At 32.8% G+C, this 23614-nt stretch overlaps 1 protein-coding gene across 4 annotated transcripts in view; it reads right to left on the reverse strand.

The window, feature by feature from the left end:
• Positions 1-23614, reverse strand: part of FSTL5 (follistatin like 5) — a 701705-nt gene that overhangs the window by 97748 nt on the left and 580343 nt on the right. For 2 of the 4 annotated variants that reach the window (XM_026499587.4, XM_026499586.4), the window contains exon 11: positions 4800-4826. The exons of the other annotated variants lie outside the window; for them this stretch is intronic. In XM_026499587.4, coding sequence (XP_026355372.1) covers positions 4800-4826 — 27 coding nt within the window. The remainder of the gene's footprint in view (positions 1-4799; positions 4827-23614) is intronic. 4 annotated transcript variants of the gene reach the window in all.

Raw genomic sequence — 23614 nt, forward strand, 5'->3', positions numbered from 1 at the left:
AAAGGATTTTCTAATCAATACTGCACCTTTAAATACGTGAAATGGACTGAGAAAAAATGGATGTAATGCACATGCCTGTCTCAATCCTTTAGGAGAGCTGCTCATGAATAACAGCTTATTGTGATAATACAATGATATTATTTCTTATGTATAGCATATGTATTACATCATTTATATCAAGGATAAAATTTGGTTAATTTCTAATTTCTGGATGGCCAACAATAACAAAAGATAGTCAATAATAAAAGATAATTTGTGGTGATGTGTGTCTTCCTCTGCTTTAAATTGCCATTACTTTAGAATTTAAGTTATGGTCAAGAGCAAATTATACGATGCAGTGCTTTGGTAACCAATCAAAGGTAATTCAATAAGTTTTAGTGTTACAAGTCCTTCATTAGCTGATATTACTCTTTTCACTTTTAAGGGATCCTAAACTTATCTCTCTCTTTTTCTTTTTTTTGAAATCTAGAAAAAAATCTCTTTTTTTAGCTAAAGAAAAATATAGGCAAGAGTAGATAGACAGTCCATATTGCATTTCTCATCCTGAATAACTTAGCAAGGAAAGATTGTTGGTTCATGAATATTCCCATGTTTTGTTTCTTTGTCTTTGGAGCTAAAAACTTTTTTACACACAAAGTAGCATCATTCCACTGCACCTCAATAAGATCTTTATATTATGTTCAACTAAAATAAAACTTACACTCTCATTCTTGCTAGAAACTGAGTGGTTGTATCAAGCTCTTATTAGCCACTCTTATTCCAGCAAATAGGTGCTATTTCACTGGTTAGAGTGATATCTAAAAACAGTCCTTTTGAGTCACTATACCATTTCCAGAACTTTCGAACATATGCTGAAAAAGCTGAATGCAAATCGCAAGATTAATTTCACAGTTAACGATTAACGTAGAAAAAGTTATAATATAATAGAGTATTTGTGTTATGTAATTGATGTAAGTTGGAATCATATATAAAATTATATAATTATACATGTATCTATGTGTGTGTGTGTATATATATATATATATATATATACACACACATTTTGTGTGTGTATATATATACACATATATCTGCAAATGGGTATCTCTTGTCAGATCACAATTTTGATTTGCAAAACTTTTAATGAAAGAATATAAAGCACTAAAAAGGTTAGGTTGATGTTAGTATTTGAAATATTAATGATAGGGGACTGGCTAATGAATATACCGAGAACTTGATCACAATTTAATTGGCGTCAGCTACTGACTGTTAGAAAGCATGGTCTTTACCACTCCACAATGCTATGACTTTCTTAGTTTGATGCATTCTGAGGCCTACGCTCTGAAACTCTTTTTCATTTTAAATAATTCATCAATATTACTGTGAGGCAGTAATCTGGTCCTGAGAACCTCAGCATTTTTTTCTCTAAAAATAAATTTATGAGAAGCTTATGGAACTCACAAAGTTGGTATATATATTAGTCTGTATTTCCCAACCTCCCTTGCAATGTGTAATAGTCTGGCCAATGAAATGTGAATAATTTCAGGATGAAGAAGCTAAAAGCTGACCTGCTTGCCATATCCTCTTTGCCCCACTTTGGTGACATTATAGGTCACAAAGCTAATCAGATTATGGTGTAACATGTAAGATTTGTTGTAAGGTTTCCCTGCATTTTCTATTTGCATTTTGTATTGGTAGGTGTAAATGAGCTTGACTAATATAGTGATTTACTTCAATCGTTTCTACATTTTCACATGAATAGATTCATAAATATTTACAAGGAATATAAGGGACATTCCATTTTTATAAACATAGAAGTTATTTTTTTGGCTTTCAAATCATTAGATGTCATATCCACCCAGTTTTTCCCAAAATAGGCTTTATTCAATATTGATCCTATAAATATTCATCAAAATAATTCCATGCTATAACAAATTTAGGAAATGCTATGCTATATAGTGAACCACCTCACATGTCTCTTTGGAGCTTGAATTTAGCATATTTAAAAGTTAAGATTAATTCATCATTAAGTAAAATGGCTTAAAGTCCTTTAATTTAGTGCTTATCCAAATTAAAACATGTATTATTAAATTCAATCATTTATTCCTAAACAGTTGTCCATTAAATAAACATTAAGGCATACTTTATTAGATTCTATTTTATTACAAGATCATAAAAAATATTGCAGAAGGAAACCAAACAATGGATCTTTTAAGGTATATTTTCAAATCATATAGTAAAATTAGTTATCAATTAGAATGATTAAGACTTTAACTTACTAGATCAAAATTTTCTTTAGAGAAAATATTCCTATCTTTATATTTCCAGTATTTTCAAAGTGCTTTGCATTTAACAGGCTCTTTAAAATATTTGTCAATAAACGAGTGACATATTTCCTCTCTAAACAATGTCTTTCTGCGTTCCTACAAACCGCAATGATGACTAGTAAAAAAACTGGAAGAAGAACCCAGAGAAGTAGAGGATGCTGTGCTTCAGGCTTAAATATCCATGTGATTCCTAAGATAATACATATTAAATTTAATAAAATCAATTTAGATTACAAAGTTCTAGCTAAGCTAGATTCTGATGCTCATGTTTAAGAAATAATTTTTCAGTTAAACAAAATTTTATGGTTTTAATACTTGCATATAAATACAATGACATTATGAGAGGTTTATGATTTTTAACTCGGTTTCCAATATTTATCGAAGCATGCCTGAAATTGGGATTCCCCAGTTGGTTCTCTCTGGGATAAATTTCTTTTGGGCATAGTAAAGAGGCAAGCATACAAACAGAACACATTACTACGGTGGAAACAAAAATAGATCTCAGAATTATGCAGTTCATATTTGCTATAATTCTATCATTTAAAAATAAAGGTAGAAAAATTTTGGAAGCTTTAGTTAGCTATTATTTTAATTACTTTTTATGAAATAATTGTATACACTGTTAGGATTCGGTGATTCCTCAAGCTGGTCTATTGTCTCTGGCCACCATTACTATTATTACATGCAATCATTTCTAATTGTAATGCCTTGCCAGTAACTGTGACATTGTAAAAAAATAATTTACAGATGCCTATGAATCTAAATCAGGCATATTGTTTTCTCAAGTATATTACGTTAAATCTTGTTTATTCTAAGAAACAACAAAGGACCCTGATGATAATTGTACATGAAATAAAAGATTGAAAAACTTTACCCAAAGACATTTATTATATATGTCTTAAAATTATCTGTAAAATCTACTAAATAACTATTATTTCTCAAGGACATATTCTCTGTTAAACAAAGTTATGAAGAGTAAGCAAATCATTGATGGAGAATAATTATTGAGAGTATACATGTTAAAAAAACTAACAGAAGAAAATTTTAAATAGATAAAAATGGTTTCATATAATGAATCTCTGGGTGATTTTAATTAATCTGGAGGTCTTATGTTTTTAAAGGTAGCCTGAAGACTATCATATTACTATTACATGTTAAAATTATAAAATAATAATGTTCATGGTTGTTATCAGTCAAATTATAAGAAAGCATTGTTTTACATACTTTAAGGACATTTACATATCACAATTTTATAACAAGAGTGCCAACTGTATTTCAAGCAATGTGTTTGAAAAATCTGACTCAGAGATGTAAAATAATATATCCAAATTTTACCAGCAAAAACCCAGCAAAGCCAAATCTGTGCTACCTGATCTCTGGCTATTTAGGTTTTGTTCCTTCCATTACAATGATAACATGAAATCAATTTTTAAATGCCCAGAGATATATTTGTTTGATCTGAAGAAGGAAGAAAGTATAGGAAATTTTGTTTAATAGATCTATTAATGCTAGGTTTAGAAATGACTACATTCATATGTTCAAATGTGAAATATCTAAGTGGAATAAAATGAGAAGGCACAGTCACACCAGACATTGAAGAAACCTATACAAAAGATTCTGGAAGCAACAAATACCAAGAGGAAAAAATGGTTGTGTGCCTCATCATTGAGAACAAAACTGAGATGCTTCAATTCTCAAATCACTTGAAGCTTATGAGACAGGGCCCTCACAGGTGGCAGTGACTCCAGTTCATATGGGAAACTATAATCAGGGAAGAGAAAGTTTGTCTAGGATGGATTAGGAGGCAATGTTTTGGTCATTGCTTAGAGTAGTATAATGATGACTTACTACATTTTGCTCCTAAAAATTTAACTAAAGCACATGAGTACCTGGTCAAACACATTCTCCCCAGTCTTTATGAATAAGAAAAATCATAACAATAATAAATGGAAGTGGATACTATTTATAGAACATAGCCTATATTTAAGGGACTGGTAGCAGCCCTACTGAGCATAAACAATGATCCTTATTTTTAAGATAAGAAAACTGGGACATAGAGGGACCTCGGTTAAATAGGGGTGGAGACTAGATTTGATTCTAGATCCTTCAAGATCCTTTAAACCCATTTTCTTGAATAATTTATTACATTCCCTTGATAAGGCAATGGTTTTTATAATTTTTCTTTTTCTAATCTAAATCAGGGTTTATTATGGAGGTTATATTTAAGTTTGCTTTTATTTCTTTGACTTAATTTTAAATACTTAAAACCACTTCAATATATGATAACGTACTTCACTGGTTATGTATCAACAATAAATCAAACTGATAAAGAGTAATAAATATTTCTATTGGTATCAGGTTTACAAAAGAATATCAATTTATAATCAAACAAAAATACTGAGTCAACCTAAAAATAAATAAAGTAATTATTAAAACTGATAGTAATTAAATTAAGCAAAATAATCATGATATAAAAATAATGGAATTTAGTACCTTCTTCTCTCCACAATATGTTAGCTACTGCAGCATGGTAAAGGAAAAAGGAGAGAAAGAAAAATCAGTAAATAGAGCTTCAACTGCATAATAATATAAATAACTATTAAAGAGGTCACAATCTCTAGGATAGAACATGTACAGAAAAGTGGTGGTGGTGAATTCAACAAACTACTTTGAATTAACAAAACAGTAAAATGCCAGTACTAGCTAATAATGCTCTTTTCATTTCTTGAAATTGCCAATTCTTCTTAGGAATAAAGATTTTGTTAATAAACAAAGAACATTTTATGCATCACTGGAAAGAATGGGATATTTAGTTTATGTTATTAAAAAACATCTTTAGAACAAACACTGGTAGGTAAGACTATTTATTTAAGACAGTATAGTTAAAAGTGGCTAACTGAAAAAATTTTTTAAAAAAATTCTCAGTAATCACAATATGTAATATTCCTACATAAAATGCAATATTCCTGAGCAAGAAGAGTTGTTTAATTAAAGGATTTAGAACACAGATGTAGCTTATTTTTAAGTAATACATGTTTTCACTTTTTAAACCAGACAATGAAATATATCTAAATATATCTTGCTTAGTTCAATGCACAATAATGATGCATATTAAATTGTTTCTGAACAAAAGGTATATTAAATATAGAGAGATTAAATCAATAGAGTTAAAATATTAAAAAGAAATAAAGAAAAAATACCAATTAGAAATATTCTCAGAGAAACATCTGCCTCCATTACTAATTCAAATTTACCCAAATTCTATATGTTTTCATAGCAAAATAATATGTCAAAAGAAAGTGTAACTGAGGTAGAATTTCATCTAAATATTCCCTGAATATTTTAACCATATTAAAGCATAATCACTTTTTTTTAACTGAACCCTCCCCATGAATGTAGCAGACCCAAGACTGTAGTCCAACGTTCCTAGTTGGAGGCTGAAGGCCCAAGTCATCCAGTTTCAAAACCTGCTAAACATTTTAAAAATAAATTTTTGTAAGGTAACATTCATCCTTTCAGGACATTTTGTGGTGCTGTTCTTGTGTCTACAGTGTTCTTGAAATGAATATGAAAATGATAGGTCCTATTTGCAAGGAGAGGACATAGACCTCAATTATCAGCAGTTAACCTCGGTCTGGAAGTAGATGATCCTGCGTAAAGTTTCATCAGAATGTCAATAGTAGTCACAGTGCCTATGTCATTCACTTCACTTCATTTGATCACATGGGCATTTTATCATCTCACATCATCACAAGAAGAAAGGTGAGTATGATACAATGAGGGTGAGACCATAGTCACATAACTTTTATTACAGTATATTATTATAATTATTTTATTAGTTATTATTGTCAACCTTTTACTTTACCTAATTTATAAATTAAATATTATCATAGTTATGTATGTATAAGGAAAATAACAGCATATATGGAGTGTAGTACTATAAGCAGTTTCAGACGTCCACTGGGAGTCTTGGAACATATTCCCTGCATGAGGGAGAATACCGTATTCAGAGAAATTGAAGTAATTGAGTATATTTGAAGAGCAAAACTGATAGAAGATGGGGCCAGAGAATTTTTCCATGAGTAGATCAAGAAAGTTTTTTGTACACAATGCAGAGGAGATTAAATTTTCTTCTGTAGGTTCAGGAAAGGCTGAGCCATGATTAGACGTAACGTGTGTGTGTGTGTGCGTGTGTGTGTGTGTGTGTGGTTTATAAAAAAAAATGGTAACAGACATATGTTTTCTCATATCTCCATTCATTTGCTCAGTGAGTACTGACTGAGTGCCTAGCATATGTCAGACATTGCATTCACTGATACAATACACAGATTACCCAGGCCCAATCTCTGTTAATAGAGTTTATATTCTAGTTGAGGAAAAATATATACATTATTCACAACGCAACAGAGAAAAAATTTTAAATTACACATTTAATGGGTTGTGAAAGAGAGGAACAGTACTGTGAATGTTTTTAGCAGGTGGATTAAACATAGGGAAAAACCGGAGGTGAAGGATGCAAGATGAGTAAGAGTGAACCAAGTGAGGATTGTAAGAATAAGGTTTCTAGAGAGAAGAAAAAGCCTGCACAAAACCTAGTGGTATACATACCAAAGCACTGCTAGTTTAAAGGAGTGAAGGACAGAGATATTTTCAAGATAGGCAATCATTTATGAGAAAGTACCAAAAAATACATGGTTTGTGATATTAACATCAAACAAGATAAAATTCAAGGCACTTCATATTGAACTTAATATTATATAAACTAAAAACATAATATTAAAATATGAAGCAAAAACTGTTAGGATTGGAAACAAAATTGATAAATCCACAATTGCATTCTATTTCTTTAACTCACCACTCTCAGTATTTGAAAAATTAAGAGAAAAAACACGAAGTTTCAATAATATAATTAGTAAGAATGAATAAGTATTTTCATAGTGAATGTTGTGCTCTACAAACAGAATGTTGAACGCTACAAATAAAAGTGTTTTTTTCAGATTTTCTGGAAAATTTTCAAGAGTGTATCCAAAGTAAACTAGAAAATGAAAAGTCTCTATTTTGTAGGTATATTTCAATCAGCATAAATAGTTTAGACATTTGCAGACAATGATAAAACAAATATGAAAATCTGTGAGACCTGTTTAAACACACAAAATTCTTCCATAAATTAAATTTTAAAAAAAATCAAATATGGGGGCACTTGGGTGGTGCAGGCGGTTAATGTCCGACTCTTGGTTTGGGCTCTGATCTTGGGGTTGTGAGATGGAGCCCCACATTGGGCTCTGCCCTCAGGGCAGAATCTGCTTGTGATTCTCTCCCTCTCCCTCTGCTCCTCCCCAGTGGTCTCTCGCTCTTTAAAATAAATAAATAAAACTCTTTTAAATAAATATATAAATAATAAAATATGATTACAATTCATATAAGACAACAAAAATGAGAATTCAATATGTGGACCCAAAAAGTTTTGGCCAAGAGATAATACATAGATTTAATTGATGCATTATTGATGCAATTGATGCAAAATAGAAAGAGGGAAAAAGAGGAAGGCAGAAGTGGAAGCAGAACCAGGAGGAAGAAAAAAGGGAAAGAAATGGGGAGACAAGGAAGATAAAAGGAATGACTATAGCTATGATTTTAAATTAGTGTAGTTTTTTTTTTTTGTAGTTTCAATTTTTATTTAAATTACAGTTAGTTAACATATGGCGTAATATTAGTTTCAGGAGTAGAATTTAGTGACTCATCACTTTAATGTAGAACTTTTGCTAATAAATTTGATAATCTGGATTTCACTAAAAAAATCCAAGGAAATATAAATATCCAAATTGAAATGAAGAAAAAAATTGAATAAAAATAACCATGGTACTGATTGAAACATTTTTTAATTTAAACTTGGTTAATTAACATATAGTGTATTATTAGTTTCAGAGGTAGAGTTCTTATATAATACCCAATGTTCATTATACCACATGCCATCCTTAATGTCCATCTCCAGTTACCCTATCCATCTCCAGTTACCCTATCCCCCCACCCCCAGCAAACCTCAGTTTGTTTCCTATGATTAAGAGTCTCTTATGGTTTGTTTCTCTCTGTGATTTTTGTCTTGTTTTATTTCTTCCTCTCTTGTCCTATGATCCTGTTTTGTCTCTTAAATTCCACATATGAGTGAGATCATATGATAATTGTCTTTCTCTGATTGACTTATTTCTCTAGCATAATACCGTCTAGTTCCATCCATGTCATTGCGAATGGCAAGATTTCTTTTTTTGATGGCTGAGTAGTATTCCATTACACACACACACACACACACACACACACACACCACACTCCACACTCCATCAAGGTGGACTAAAACTGTATGTATGTGTATGCATGCACATGCTCACGAGCTTACCAAAAATTAACATATAAATATATATTGTATATATGTTACACACAATATATGATAGTTTGATTATAACATATTATTTTTGCAAATATTTGAAGAAAATTTTCTTTAGTTTGGTTATTAGTGATATTATTTTTGCAAATATTTAAAGAAAAAAATTTTTATGCTTTTAACCCATTGTTTTTATTGGGATATTATATATATATATATACATATATGTATATATATATATATATATGTGTGTGTATATATATATATATATACATATATGTATATATATATATATATATATATATATATATATATGGTTTTATTTATTTGAGAGAGAGAGAAAGAGAGAAAAGAGTATGAGCAGGGGTAGGGGCAGAGGCAGAAGCAGACTCTCCGCTGAGCAGGGAGTCTGATGCAGGGGCTTATCGCAGGACCTTGGGATCATGACCTGAGCCGAAGCCAGATGCTTAACCAATTGAGCCACCCAGGTCTATTTTTTTTTTTGTATTTTAACAGCTACTTACATATTGGAATGGCTTTGTTTTACCATACTGATTTATCTTTCACATAATAAAACAGCTAGCTATAGTAAATGCAGGCATAATCATGCCACTTATTTGCTTAAAAACATAATGCATATTCATGTGTGTGTGTGTGTGTATGTGTATACTCTCAAAGTCCTTACCACTATATACGGTCTTCTATGACATGCCTGTATCATATTAAACTCACATTCCAAACATCAAGACATTTTGAATTTCTTCATCTTTACCCATATTTGAAATCTGACAGTAATACCTGTAATAATTTTCCTTTAAACCAGCTTAATTTTTTTTTTTAATCCTGTAGAACCAAGATTCTGGGCTAAATAAGTTGCTTTTTGTTTTGTTTTGTTTTGTTTTTCTGTACCTAGAGAATCCTATGAAACACAATGCAGCCCTTAATGTAGCATAAATGAAATTTCTGTTCTGAAATCTTTTATTTATAATTGGACAACAAACCCCTCAAAATTAAGACATCCGGTAATTTAATACTTATTCATAACTTAATTAAAATGTAAAATTCTTTCTGAAGATAACATATGCCTTATAATGAAAATGTGCTTCAATGAAACAGATGTCTGGACACGAGTAACAGAATTTTCTATGAATGCCTTTTTTAATAAAGTGTCTTATTTTATATACTAGGGACTTGCAATTACATTCAAAATGATGGATCTCATGTTAAATATGCTATCTGTATGTGGAAATATAAAAGTAACAGCAATAAGATGATTAACTACACAGCAGCCTGGTATAGTACTGAACAGCTATTTTACTTGGCCACTCACATGGAAACTGGTTGGCTTTGCAATTAAATAAGTTTTTGCTTGTCCTTATCTTTGAAAGTGTAAGGTTTTCACTAGTGGAAAACATTTTTTTAAAAACTGCATTTATGTAAAGATAACATTTTAGTTAGATGTCTTATTGACTGCTTCTCCTTTTGGATTTAAGAAATTGACTTAACTTCAGAAGGCAAATGGAAAAGGGCAATGTTAAAAGAAAATGTATATAAAAATTTAATGTATCTAAAAAATGTATGGTTAGTATTATGGTAGCTGAAATTTCTCTGAATGTGCATATGGAAAATGAAATGAGACATTTAACATATACTATTTTTAGGATGGAAAGCTATGTAAGATATGTCAAGTACATTGCCTGCCATGTGCCAAATTCAAAGCCACTTTCAAGTAAAATCGTCATTTGTTGGGCACTGACTGAAGATGATTCTTCCCTCTGTCTATATAGATTCCCAGCCTAGTGTCCACCATTAGCTGATGAGGCCAGAGCGCCCAGCTTACATTAGGGAATACGACTCAGAAATTGACCAGAAATCTGTGGTCTTAATTCCTATAAACTGATGAAATGGGATAATCAGATTCTTCTCAGGGGTAATTTGAGTCAAGAAATCATGTTAAGAACCAGAGAGCACAGAGAACCAGAATTGTAAGAACGCACAGCAAATGGCAGCATGACATAGAGTCAGGTCCCCTGATGATTTATGACAACGAAGAGAACTCAAAAGTGTGAAAGGGACTCTTCCGTGGAGGGAGAGAGTCAGAGGTTGTCTATGAAAGATCAGTTTCTGGGTTCTGAATGTGGATACATCCTTGACTGCTTCACATTGCCAGTTTAACAACCACATCACTTTAAAAATAACCTATACTTAACCCAGTAGAGAACCTACTTCTGGCCACCAAATAGTCTGAGTGAAACCAAGACAATGTGACCCATGTCAAAAGATTAAAGCCACAATACAAAACAAACAAAAACCATATCCATCTTTCCAGGGCACCTAGCTGGCTCAGAAGTAAGTGGGGGTCATGAGTTTGAGCCCCACACTGGGTGTAGTGATTACATAAATAAATAAATAAACAAACATAAAAAAATAATATCCATCTTTCCTTCCAATGCCAAGTCAAGTAAGCCTATATTGCAGTAGTTATCACATGATGCATAAAAAATTATCTCAGACTTAGCACCTTTAAACAACAAAAAACATTTATGGTATTTGTGGTGGTGGCTTGGCTGAGAGGGTTCTGATTTCAAGTATCTCATGAGGCTCTATTTTTCTGAGGGCTTAACTTGGGCTGGAAGATCCACTTCCGAGGTGGCTCACTTAAATGGCTGGCAATGTGGTGCTGGCCGTTGGCAGAAAGGCCCAGTTCTTTACTTATGGGACACTCCCCAAGGTTGCTTACATGTTCTCACATACTGACAGTTGGCTTCCCCCAGAATGAGTGATCCATGATAGTAAGGCAGAGGCCATAATGCCCTTTTTCACCTGGCTTCAGAAGTCATATACCTTCACCTCCACCCTACTCTATGCGTGATAGAGAACTGATCTATTTCAATGTGGGAAATAATACAAGGGTGTGTATCACAGAAAGGAGGATTATTAGGACCATCTTGCACACCACAGAATGTTAGTGTAACAGACTGCTTACTAAGCAAACATAACTTCAAGAAGATATTTCTAGCTAACATTCTCCCAGCCACACTGCCAACACCCGAGCTTTTCTTAATAGAAATTCTAAGCCCACCACTGTCAGAAAGTGACTTGATTTTAATAATTCTTCACGCAAATGATTGCCATTTTTACATGAAAAACAATAAACAATGACATCATTAAACAACTGTAGTGATTAGCTGCAGATACACGGGAAAATCTCTGCCTTCTAACATGTACCCTACCATTTTAAGTAGATGGCAAACAAAGTTACTTCCTCTTTTGCTTTAACTTCCTCAGCTAGAAAATATACCAAATGGTTGATTAGAGAATTACAAAATAAAGTGATTATTAAATATTTTAAATAGAATGTGGCACATAATTAATTGCTCAGTAGATCTCGGCTATGTAGTTATATATACATATGTCCTAAGTAAAACTCAAGATAATCATACCAATAGAAATTAAATTAATAGAAATGTTGCCAAAACAAAACATTGCATAAAAGTATATCCTAACCTATCATTAGGGCTATCAGAGGATTCTCCTTATTATCATTTGAGAGAACAAAGTAATTAGAGAAATAGAAGACTACTTGGATATTAATTAACATTATGTGTAAGGAAACAATGAAAAATGGCAGACTTTAAAGCTGTTGCAGTGCCTCCTAATTTTTATAAAAGAGTATTATTTCTAATACTTTTTTTTAAAAGATTTTATTTATTTATTTGACAGAGATAGAGACAGCCAGCAAGAGAGGGAACACAAGCAGGGGGAGTGGGAGAGGAAGAAGCAGGCTCATAGCAGAGGAGCCTGATGTGGGGCTCGATCCCATAACGCCAGGATCACGCCCTGAGCCGAAGGCAGACGCTCAACCGCTGTGCCACCCAGGCGCCCCCTAATACTTTGTAAAGATTTATTTATTTGTTTTGTAGAGAGGGAGGAAGAGGGACAGAGAGTGAAGTCTAGAGTCGAGGGAGGGGCAGAGGGAGAGAATCTTCAAGCAGAATCCCCACTGAGCACCAAGCTAGATCTCAAAACCGATGAGATTGCGACCTGAGTCAAAACCAAGTGTCGGACACTTAACCGACTGAGCCACCCAGGCACCCTCTAATAATTTTTATTACTTTTCTTATATTCTGAATTTCTCAGTACTTAATATTTAAATATCTACTTAATATATTTATGTTACATCTGATGTTAACACGTAAATAGAATTATATTTAAATATAGAGTAAAATAAGAGATATGAAACCTTTGAAAGAAATTAACTACTTTAAAACATTATTTATTATTAAGATAAAGGTTGTTAGGCAAATATTTCATGAGGGAAATTACAAATTATAATTACAAACCTCAAGTACATTAAATATCTTGATAGTTAAGAATTCTGGATAAATGGATAGTTTATAATTCAGTTAAAATTGCTCATCTTTAAAGATATTATAAAAGAGATTAGTAGCACTGCAATAAAAGGCATCTGACACCCAAATGAATACCCACTGCAGTCCGCTATAAACTTAGCATCTGAAATTTCTAGCAGTCACAAGATAAAAAGAAAAAAAAAATTTGGACTTTACACTGAGAAAGTGTTCATGTAGAAAATGACATAATGTCTCATAAAACAAGCTGATTATAATTTAACAGAGGTTAACTTCTTCTTAGAACAGATTTCTAAAGAAATTGCATGAAATATACAGACAAATTAGATAGTATAAGGTTTTTATGAGAATTCCATGTGCTAAAAATGTTAAACTGCTTAGAACAGTGACAGGTGCATACTCACACACACTCATGTATGCACACACACACACATGTTTATATGCATATGGACACATATATTTTTGGAAAACAAAAACATGTTTTTCTTAAACATATATTCAAAGGTAAGAACTTGATATTGTGACTCAAATATGAAGCAACTTGTAGCAATAATTAGCCTATATATCTTGTTTTTTAATTAAGAGAAATAAAATAATGTTTGTGTGTACACAGGGTTGAGGAACACGTGTTTAACATAGTCCTGGAAACATTCTTTGTCAAATATCAAATATTAAAAGCCTTAGCAGGCCAGTGACAAGTTCTAAAATGAATTCACATTTGTCTCTTACAATTGCTTAAACTATTTACATCGTATTGATTAAAGTGAATTTCCTATTGCTTTTGATTTGCTTTTGGACACAATAAGCACCAGACTTGGCACTCTATTACAAAAATGTAAAATGTGATATTCTCAATCTGCTACAGTCCTATTTTATAACAATAAGGTCACACGTAGCCTGGATGGCTCAATTGGTTAAGCGTCTGCTTTTGGCTCCGGTCATGATCCCAGGGTCCTGTGATCCAGCCCCACATCTGGCTCTCTGCTCAGCAGGGAGCTTGCTTCTCCCTCTCCCTCTGCGCCCCACCCCTGCCCCACTCATGCTCTCTCTCTTTCTCTCTCTCTCCTTCTCTCTCCCTCTCTCAAAAATAAATAAATAAAATCTTAAAAAAAATTAATCCACATGTAGTGGGATTAAAGGGATGACTAATTCTAGAACTGAATTCATTTTCCCCAAAGTATTTTAAGTATATCTCAGCTCTTCAACAATTTCATGATAGAGAACCCAGATATCTGTGTTATGCAGTAAGCATTTTGTTGTAAAAATATTAATTGGAAAATTAGAAACCAATATTAAGTTTTATAAAAGAATTTCAGTTTAATCATGGAAGCGCTTGTGATCTTGTTAGAAAGTATCCTGACGGTTCCAAGATGAGTTCTCACTGGACGGACACTCATGTCCACTTTGTTGACTGAGTCATCCTATCAAAAAGGATTGGTTTGCACTGGCCAATTCAACTTCAGACCGAGGTCTCTCTAAGTGGTTTTTCTCCTGGATATTTTTCCTCCTCTTTAACTTAATAGTGAATGTAGTACCTCCTCAAAAAAATTAGCCTCTTTATTTTGCTTGCATTAGTGGAAAAGAAATGGCAGTTTTTGCCTGAAATGACATCATAAACTCTAGATTTTGTTCTCAGCTCTTCATTGTATCGTCACTCACTAGTCTATGTTTTCCTAAAATTCTCAATAGACACACTTCTAATTATTGAAATTTACTCACATGTTTTTAACATATCATTCAGATAAACTAAGTGAAACATGGTGTTTTTAGTATGGTAAACTAAGGATCAGTTCAATTGTTTAAAGAGGAAAATATAATGAAAGCAGAAAAATGTCTCCAATCATCCACAGTTTTTCTTCCCCTAAATTAACTAACGTGCTTCTTACGTTGTTCCATTAAGACTCCTGATTGTAATCTCACCTGATTTTAAATCTTTAATCTTCCAGAACCCTAATATCTTCTCTATGGAGATATTATCATTACTGTTTTAAATGCCTGCAAAGAAGCTTGAGAACCTCAATTCTTTCTCATCACGTGAGAAGGGGGAAATTAAAGCATGAAGACCGAGTAAAGGAAGCAAAAATGTGCCCCACCACTACAAATAAAGATTAGGCATTTGTAATTACCGCCCATATTATTCTAACACATACTGTCTTCTCTTTTGAAACATCACTGCTACCTCGGGGAGCAGGATCACCGCTTAACAACTGTTCCAATGGAGAAGCAAATGCTGGAGAATCGTAAAAGGAATAAAGTGGTCTGTTGGTCTCTAGTCCTGTCTTTCCTCTCTCCTCTTCTTTCACATCTCCACCCCTACGCCATAAAGATTCTGTGTTAATAAGAGCGAACCACGCCAGCTGCCGTCTTCCTTCCATTGTCAACACTGAAGAAGGGCAGAACAAACAGACAGCAGTGATACTCCAGCAGCTACAATTACTGGCACGGAGCAAAGGGATTGGGGTCAAAGATGCTCAGCAGAGACGAGACAGGGAGAGCAAAAAAAAAAAAAAAAAAAAAACTAGGCCAAGTAGCAGCAGTGCAGCCGCCCGTGGCTGTGGTAAGAATGAACGTTGACGCCGAAACGTGAAAGCATTTTCAGCTGAAGCCTCCTGATACCACAGTGACTCTGCACGCGTGTAACCTTTAATTATTGCTCCCTCTTGAAAATAAAATGTGGTGAGGCATGACTTGGAGAATACTATATGAGAACACTTTCATATATTTAAAAAAATTTTTTTTACTAACATCCCCTATGAAACTTACCTTTCTTCCCATACTCTCCAAGAAGCAGCAGCAAGGATAATTATCCGATTTGAATGAAACTCTGATATCTTATGTTCTAGGGGCATTTTTTTTTTTCAAATTTGAGGATAAAAGGTTTGGATGGGATTCAAAATAGAATTTAGCTTCACAGAGAAGTGATAGAATATATAAGATACAAGAATAAATAAATAGTTGCCACACCTGTTAATAAAAATGTTAAGCACTTTCTAAATATATCTGAACTTCAGAGTATTTTGCTACTAAATATAAATCGAAGATATCTAGTTTGGAATTCTCTCTTGAGTGGGCCAAATCTAGCTTATGCTACTACCACTTTTACCCATTTTTTTAAATCCATTTTCATAATTTTTATCCATTGTTCAATGTATTTAAGAAAAATTTAAAGCTAATAATCACTGACCCAGAATAATAACAATAATGGTAATCAGAACAAATACTTATTGAGCCCTCATTATGTGCTAGACAGTATGAGAAGTATTTTACAGCATTGGATCCATTAGAATGTTATTTCTATGAATGTCTCCAATTGAGTTAATTTCTATAATAGCTTAATCTAAAAAAGCAAAATAAAGCAAGCATGTATTAAAAATATAAGAGGTTAGTCAAGTAGTCTGGGATAAAATAATAATATTCCAAAAATAAATCAAAGAACAGAACAACCACTTTTTAAAGTATCACATAAAGTGTTTTCATATTAGCCTCTGTAGCCAGAGTTGTTTATCTGGCCAATATCCTACCAACCGTATTTATATCAGTGTGAAGTAGAAACTGCTCAGGGGACCACAAAAGTATTAAGTTGACAGTAGATTATCTTCTATCTATTATCATAATAGAATTTTTCCAGTGTCAGTTTTGCTGTAATTTAATGGTTACAGATTAATAGGCATAAGCAGCCTAAGGCGTAATTTTAGTCCTTGACTATTTTAATATGATTATTTATTATGAAAAATAATACTTTATGAATGCACTGGTTTTCTTCTTAGAAGTTCAAATAAGCTGATGAACCATGTAACACTACTTTCGGGAAATGCTATTATGCCAAATACTCTTCAAAAGATGGATAAAGGGAGATAATTCAACCTCACATTGAATGCTCACATTAATTGTGTTCCACCAGCATGCTATAATGAGTTTGCACAATACACGTTCTGTTTTGAGATTAAATACAAGCCTGTTTGTCTTATAAACTATGCTGGGAATTAGAGTTTTGGTTAATTCTACCCAGCCAATAAAAAACATGGTAAAATGTCCACTATATGTTAACAATAAAACCTAGCAAAAAAATGCTTATTGTGATCTCGCTAAATACTGAATAGTGGAGAATTTTTACCTTTGCAGAAACATAGCATGTACAAATCACTCTTAATTTGACTTTTTCCATTCATGCAGTTCAAGTCCTTCTTTAATCTGGTTCTACCCAATGATTTGTTCTCACTATGTGTTGTAAATTCCCAGCAAGCATTTTTATTGTCATATATTACACAAAGTTCATGAAACCTACCATGTACTTTATGACGATTCCCTGAGTTTGCTATACTTTTAAGTGTCTGGCTGTGGAAGTATCACGATAGCCACCAAGTATCAGCTCAAATGTCACCACCTCAATAAAGAAAGGCTATGCTGTGCAACTCAGTTGGAATTTGTTGTTTCTGTGTCTGCAATCCTATCATACCTGGCTTATATGCCTAGTGAAGCAATTTTTTATTCCGCCATGCATATGGCTTCTTTACTTCTACTGGCACTAAACTAAGCCTTTCTGAAAGGAGAGAACTATTAACCGCATGCTACCAACATGTTTGTTTTTGTGTTTGTTTTTACTTCAGTAAATATTTAATAAGTGAAAGCATGAATGAACAAACCTATTGTTCCTTATGGGTTTTTTGCTCTCCTTACAATGAAATCTTTTATTCACTGTAAATTTTGTAAATATCCGTGTTCTAATAGACAATTAAGAAAGGAGTAGATAAGTTTGAAGTAATATTGACATTCAGGCACATGGGAAGGTAACCAGCTTCACACACACATTTAAATTATAGCCATTGTAAAAAGTATTTAAATTAAATTTAGTTCAGTTGCCATGGAAATATGGATGGAATTAAAAGGCAGATAAAAAAGAAATTACAAATTGTAGCAAAATATTAAGTACATGGCAGCTTCTTCCTAAATAACTTCTGAACGAATGGCAATTCAACGTTTCTTTAATACATGCGATTGCTGGCTCCCAAGCTACATGCAAAATCAGCACTAATAGATGATGATACCAATGTGCTTTCCAAAGGGTGGTAAAGCTGACACTGGGACTAACAATGTCTAATGATTCTTATTTTTCCAAATCTCACCAAGTCTGGTTTTATGCAGCTTTTCAACTTTGGTATTCTAGTACATGCAAAATGACATTTCTCTCTAGTTGTAAGATATTTTTCCTTGACACCTAATGAGGATTAACATCTTTTCATGATATATATTGCCACTTTGTTTTTTCTCATCTCTGAAAGTTCTTTTTAAAATTATGCTCTAGTTTTCTTTTGAGTTGTTTCATTAACATCTTTCTGTCTGTCTATGATACGAAATTCTTATCAGTTATTTGTATTGACAATATCTTGGGGATAAATTTTTATGATCAGAACTTCTTAATTTTAACATAATCATGCTATTTCCTTCAATGTTTACTCTGCTTTTGAAATACAGCCCTAAAATTACACTTTGATATTAACATCAGTATAACTGTAATTTGTACAATATCAGTTGTAATATATAGATATCATGTGTGTGTATATATATATATAGTCTTTAGTTAAATTTCATTATAATAATTAAACTGGAAAAGTGATCATTTTTGTTTATTCTATAGTATTGTTAGTCATCTGAGTCCAAACCATCTCTAGAAACATTTTGACGTTCTTATTGAAAAATGTTTGAAAAAAATTAAAAAAAAAATGTTTGAGATAAAAACAAATATTTTTTTCACTAATAATTTATTTTCTATTACAATTTCACTATTGCTAGAATGTTTCCAAAAATTTTATTATTGTTTACATCGGAGTTTAGTATAAAGATATTTACTAGGTAGATCAATTTAGGGCAAAGATATTCATATTGGCCTTCAAGTTTACTGCATGAAACAGAAAATCACTTTTTAAGAAATTTCATATTTAATAACATTTCATATGTAACACACGTATGGAAATGTGCACTAAGTTGAAAAGTAAAGCAAATAAAGAAGCAGAACAATAATAAAACAGATCCTCTCTTTCTGGCATATTCATCTCGTAATCAGAATTCAGATATCTGGACAGAGGACAACAGGACACACAAATGTGTAATATGGGCTCTGCAGGCAGTTGATAAAAATATGTGGCATAAATTAGATTTTATAAAACTTCAAGAAGGTAACTCACTGCAGCCCCTCACCCCAGAACTTGTGCATCTGAAGGGCGCATTTGTTTTAGTAATGCTTCACACATTTACACTATTTTCCAACTGAATTCCTATACCTGAGAATTCTAAGAAGATCACAGAGTGATGACAATTCTAACTTCTTTTTGAAACTAACTGCACAATTATTTTGCAAAGGATTCACCAAGTTTAAGGCCTCTGGAATTATAGAATTTTAAAGTGAGTTCTAGCATTCTTACCTGAGCACCATCAAGAAAATATTAATATGTAGATTTTCTAAGAGTGTCATAGAAATTTTATACTCAGCACTGTCACTGTATGGAAGCTTATTTAGTCTGTATGCCTGAAGTAATATAAATAAGATGTCATCATCACATGCCTAATTTATCATCAAATAAATTAGGCAAATTGGCATTGTGTAATATGAGATGAGATGAGAATATTCCAGTGAAGGTATGTAATGCCTTGCAGACAAAATGTGCTCAATAAATCAAATTAAGAAAGCTTTAAGTCTTATTTTGTTTTGTAGGCAAAAGAGGTGCCCGATTGCTTAGGATTGTAGTAAACCTGTCAATCTGATGACATTCAGATCATGTAGCATCTTGTTAGATAACAAGTCTCTACTCTTGTGCAAAAATGGCAAAGTGTTAGACACAGATCTATTTAATGACATTGAAAAGGGTGTTATTTTAAAAATACAGCCTTCAGAAATGGAAATCACGAGGCAGATAATTTCAGTGTGTTCTGGGTCAACAGATGAAAAGATTTATGGAACAAGTTACTCCACAGGATGTGACAATGTCATTGGCCAAATTGAGACTATGAATATTAGAATTTATGATAAATAATAAAAGCTCATAAAATAATAAATGCTTATCAAGCACAGTTAACCTTGACATGAGTCTGATTATCCTAAGTGCATTTTATTTCACACTAAGCTTACTGATATGTAAAGGCCTGTGACAAACATTAAATAAATAGGTTTGGAGACTTTTCAAAAGAAATATGAATTGTTCACTCTGCTTTAAATGTTTTTAGTATAGCTTCTCTGTTGAGTAATATTCAGTGAATGTTAAATTTAAAAACGACATTTTTTTCACTAATTGATTTATTTCATTCTTCCTGAAATATTTGATTTGATTCTTTTTGATTCAAGTACTTAGCTTATAACTATCAGGATTGAACTTTCACCCTGGCTATCATATGCACACCTTATCTTTAACTATGGACTTTTCTTATTCCTAATTATTCTACCTATCTCACATTGGTAGAGTGTAGAAATTATAATTAGCTGATCACCACTGCATTTGGCTTCACCTGTACTTGTTTACAGACTATGCTCATCTATTTATATTCTCTCTCTAGGCTCTATAGACTTTAAGAGTAAGCTTAAATGATCTCCTTGAATCTATACAACTGCCCTGGGGCGCCTGGGTGGCTCAGTCAGGTAAGCCAACTCTTGATTTCCACTCAGGTCATGACCTCAGGTTGCTGGGAATTAGTCCACTCCCCCTCTGTGTTAGCGGGGAGTCCGTGTGAGGATTCTCGCTCTCCCTCTCCTTTTGCCCCTCCCCCCCACACTCTTTCTCTTAAATAAATAAATATATAAAACAAAAAAATATATACAATGCCCTTTTGAAATAGGTATTCTCCATCTTTAAAAATAGGAAGTAAAGGGGTACCTGGCTGTCTCAGTCAGTAGAGCTCGGATTCTTGATCTCAGATTTTGAGTTCAGGCTCTATGTTGGGTGTGGAGCCTACTTAAATTAAAAAAAAAACAAAAAAAACTAAAGTAATAAAAATACGAAGCAAAGAAAGACTAGAGAGTTAATTTTTCTGTATTATCAGAATATGTTCTATTTTTAAAGTTTGCAATACCATACTTGAACTGTTTATATGTAAAAAGACCATGTTTTAACCTATTTTAAGATCCTTTCCTCTACTTTTTTCAGTTTCTTATTTTTTAATTTTTTAAAAGTTTTTATTTAAATTCTACTTAGTTAACATAGAGTGTATTATTACTTTCAGGCGTAGGCAATCTGGCTGTGACATCTGTCACCCCATTGAGCTCCAGGGTGGATTTGGCTGATCTGCCTGGCTAGGCATGTGTCCCTTTCCTCCCTCACTGCTACATGCTCATCTTTCCTAAGCTGCACACTCAGTAAAAAAGGACGGCCTTCCTAATAGCTGCACTCCCCTGCTAGAACCTCCAAACACGTTCTCAAAGTCCCTTTCCTTTACTTCCAAAACAAGCAAACACTTCTTAAGCATTTACATATCTTTTGAAATATTTAGGTACAAATGGCTACATTTTACTGTATTTTAAAGGTCTGTGTATTGTGAATTACAGTCATTGTATTTTTGTATTATTATTAATTTACATTAGCATTATATATTTATATAACTTGTTCATTCAATTAATCTTGTTGTAGAGCTTAACAATTTATAATACTGTGTTAGAGAAGCTTATAGTCAATTTATTTCATAATTGTCAACCAATATTAATTTATTGAAGTTAATTCTAAAATAAGGATGGTTGTAATGGCCCAATATTTCCAAACATAATGCTGATTGTGACAATGATAAAGAGTAAAGTTATATATACTATTACAATATATTCAGACATTCTATTCCAATATTTACAAGAAGCTAGATTAATCATAATCTTTACTAAAATCCTAGCAAGGTGTGATATAATCTGTGCTCAGTGCTTAATGCAGCCAGTAGCTTAAAAGCTTTCAATAGTAGCTTACATTCACACTGCTTTTCATTTACTTTAATCCTGAAGATGAATTATTATCATCTGGGAATTGAACTCCCCTTGGGAGCTGAAATGTATCAAGTGCGTATGCCACTTGCAAGCCGTTTTCAAATGAATAACGTTTACCTCTGCCTAAAACCCTCTCATATATTTCATATCATCTCCTACTCCCTGTTACAATCCCCTATGGCCCATTTCTACTCTTCTTTACGTTTAAATCATCCCTGTATATCAGCCCATTAAATCTTGGTTATCAAACCCTATCCCTAATGTACCTATAGATGAGATTACTTTGAAGCACTTTTTCGTAGTTCAATTTGTCACATGAGAAAACTTCCAGTGAGGTTTGTTGACAAAGTTGGGCACTGTAACTCAAGGTTTTCCAATTCAAAGATCAGGTTACAAGCAAAACATAAACTCCTTAGCCATATGATGCTTTGCATGAATTGTTCACTCAACGGTATCATCCTGCTGGGAAATGTAGTATAAGGGGAGAAAATGTGATTGATACTACTATGACTGCTCTATTATGTAGAAAATAACAGATGATTGCTCTGAAGCTGTAGCTAAACAAAGTAAGACTGTGTTGTGTCATTTAGTCCAAAAGTTGCAAGTCTCTCCCCATGTTTATTGCTGTCTCTATGGAATTCAACACCTCTCTTCTCTGCCTCTTTCAAAAAGAAAACAGAAGAAGAGCACATTACAGAAGAATTTTTAAAAAATATAATAGGAATATAAATTGACTGATGTAAAGGGAAATAAAGTGTAGCTTTTGCTTTCATTCTGCGACAAAAGTGGACTCTGGTGACAAGTTATTATTTAAAATATCTTAATAGCTACGTTAAAGGAAAAAATGTATTCTCTAATCGTTTGAGTCACGTTGTTTTAATGTAAAATGAAATAATGATTTTTATATTTGGATGTGTAATTATATAGATGTCCATATATACTCCTCTCTCTTTCTCTCCTGTCTTATCTCTACATCTATCTCACTATCTGTATCGATCTCTATTTGTCTCTATGTGTCATTCATTTTAGAAACTCTAATTTCTAACAATTACTAGATTCTCCAGAGTTTTTAAAAAATAACTTCTGTCAATGTTTCTGGCAAGGAATAAATAATTATTTTCAGAAAATAAGCATAAAGTGGAGGAAGAGCGACTTTATGTCTAGCACTATGGAGAACGCTTTATACTACCTACACAAAAATCCCTTAGTGAGTTAGTATTCATGCCAGGTTACTACACATAAAGAAGTTCAAGTTCAGAGAGGTTATGTAGTAGCTCCAAGTCATACAACTATCATGTGGCAGAACAATGACTCTAATTCACGTCTAATGCCAAAGTTCATGCTCTCCTACTATAGCAATCTGCTTTTTTGGATACGCGTCATATCCCACCACTACTGAGAGGAAACATGACCTGAGAATTTATTTTTGGTGAATGTGGACAAGTCAGTAATTTTTCGATATGTGCAAATAAGAAGTCATCACTGATGGCTCTGTGACTGTTTCCTTTGGCTTTTTTGAAAATACCTATCTATCCAAATGCACTTTGTAAAACCAATATTGGTCTTTGTCCATGGAATTACAAGAGAACGCAGAGCAATCCTTAAGAGGTAG

This window comes from Ursus arctos, unplaced genomic scaffold, assembly GCF_023065955.2.
Source record: "Ursus arctos isolate Adak ecotype North America unplaced genomic scaffold, UrsArc2.0 scaffold_11, whole genome shotgun sequence".
Taxonomy (NCBI): Eukaryota; Metazoa; Chordata; class Mammalia; order Carnivora; family Ursidae; genus Ursus; species Ursus arctos.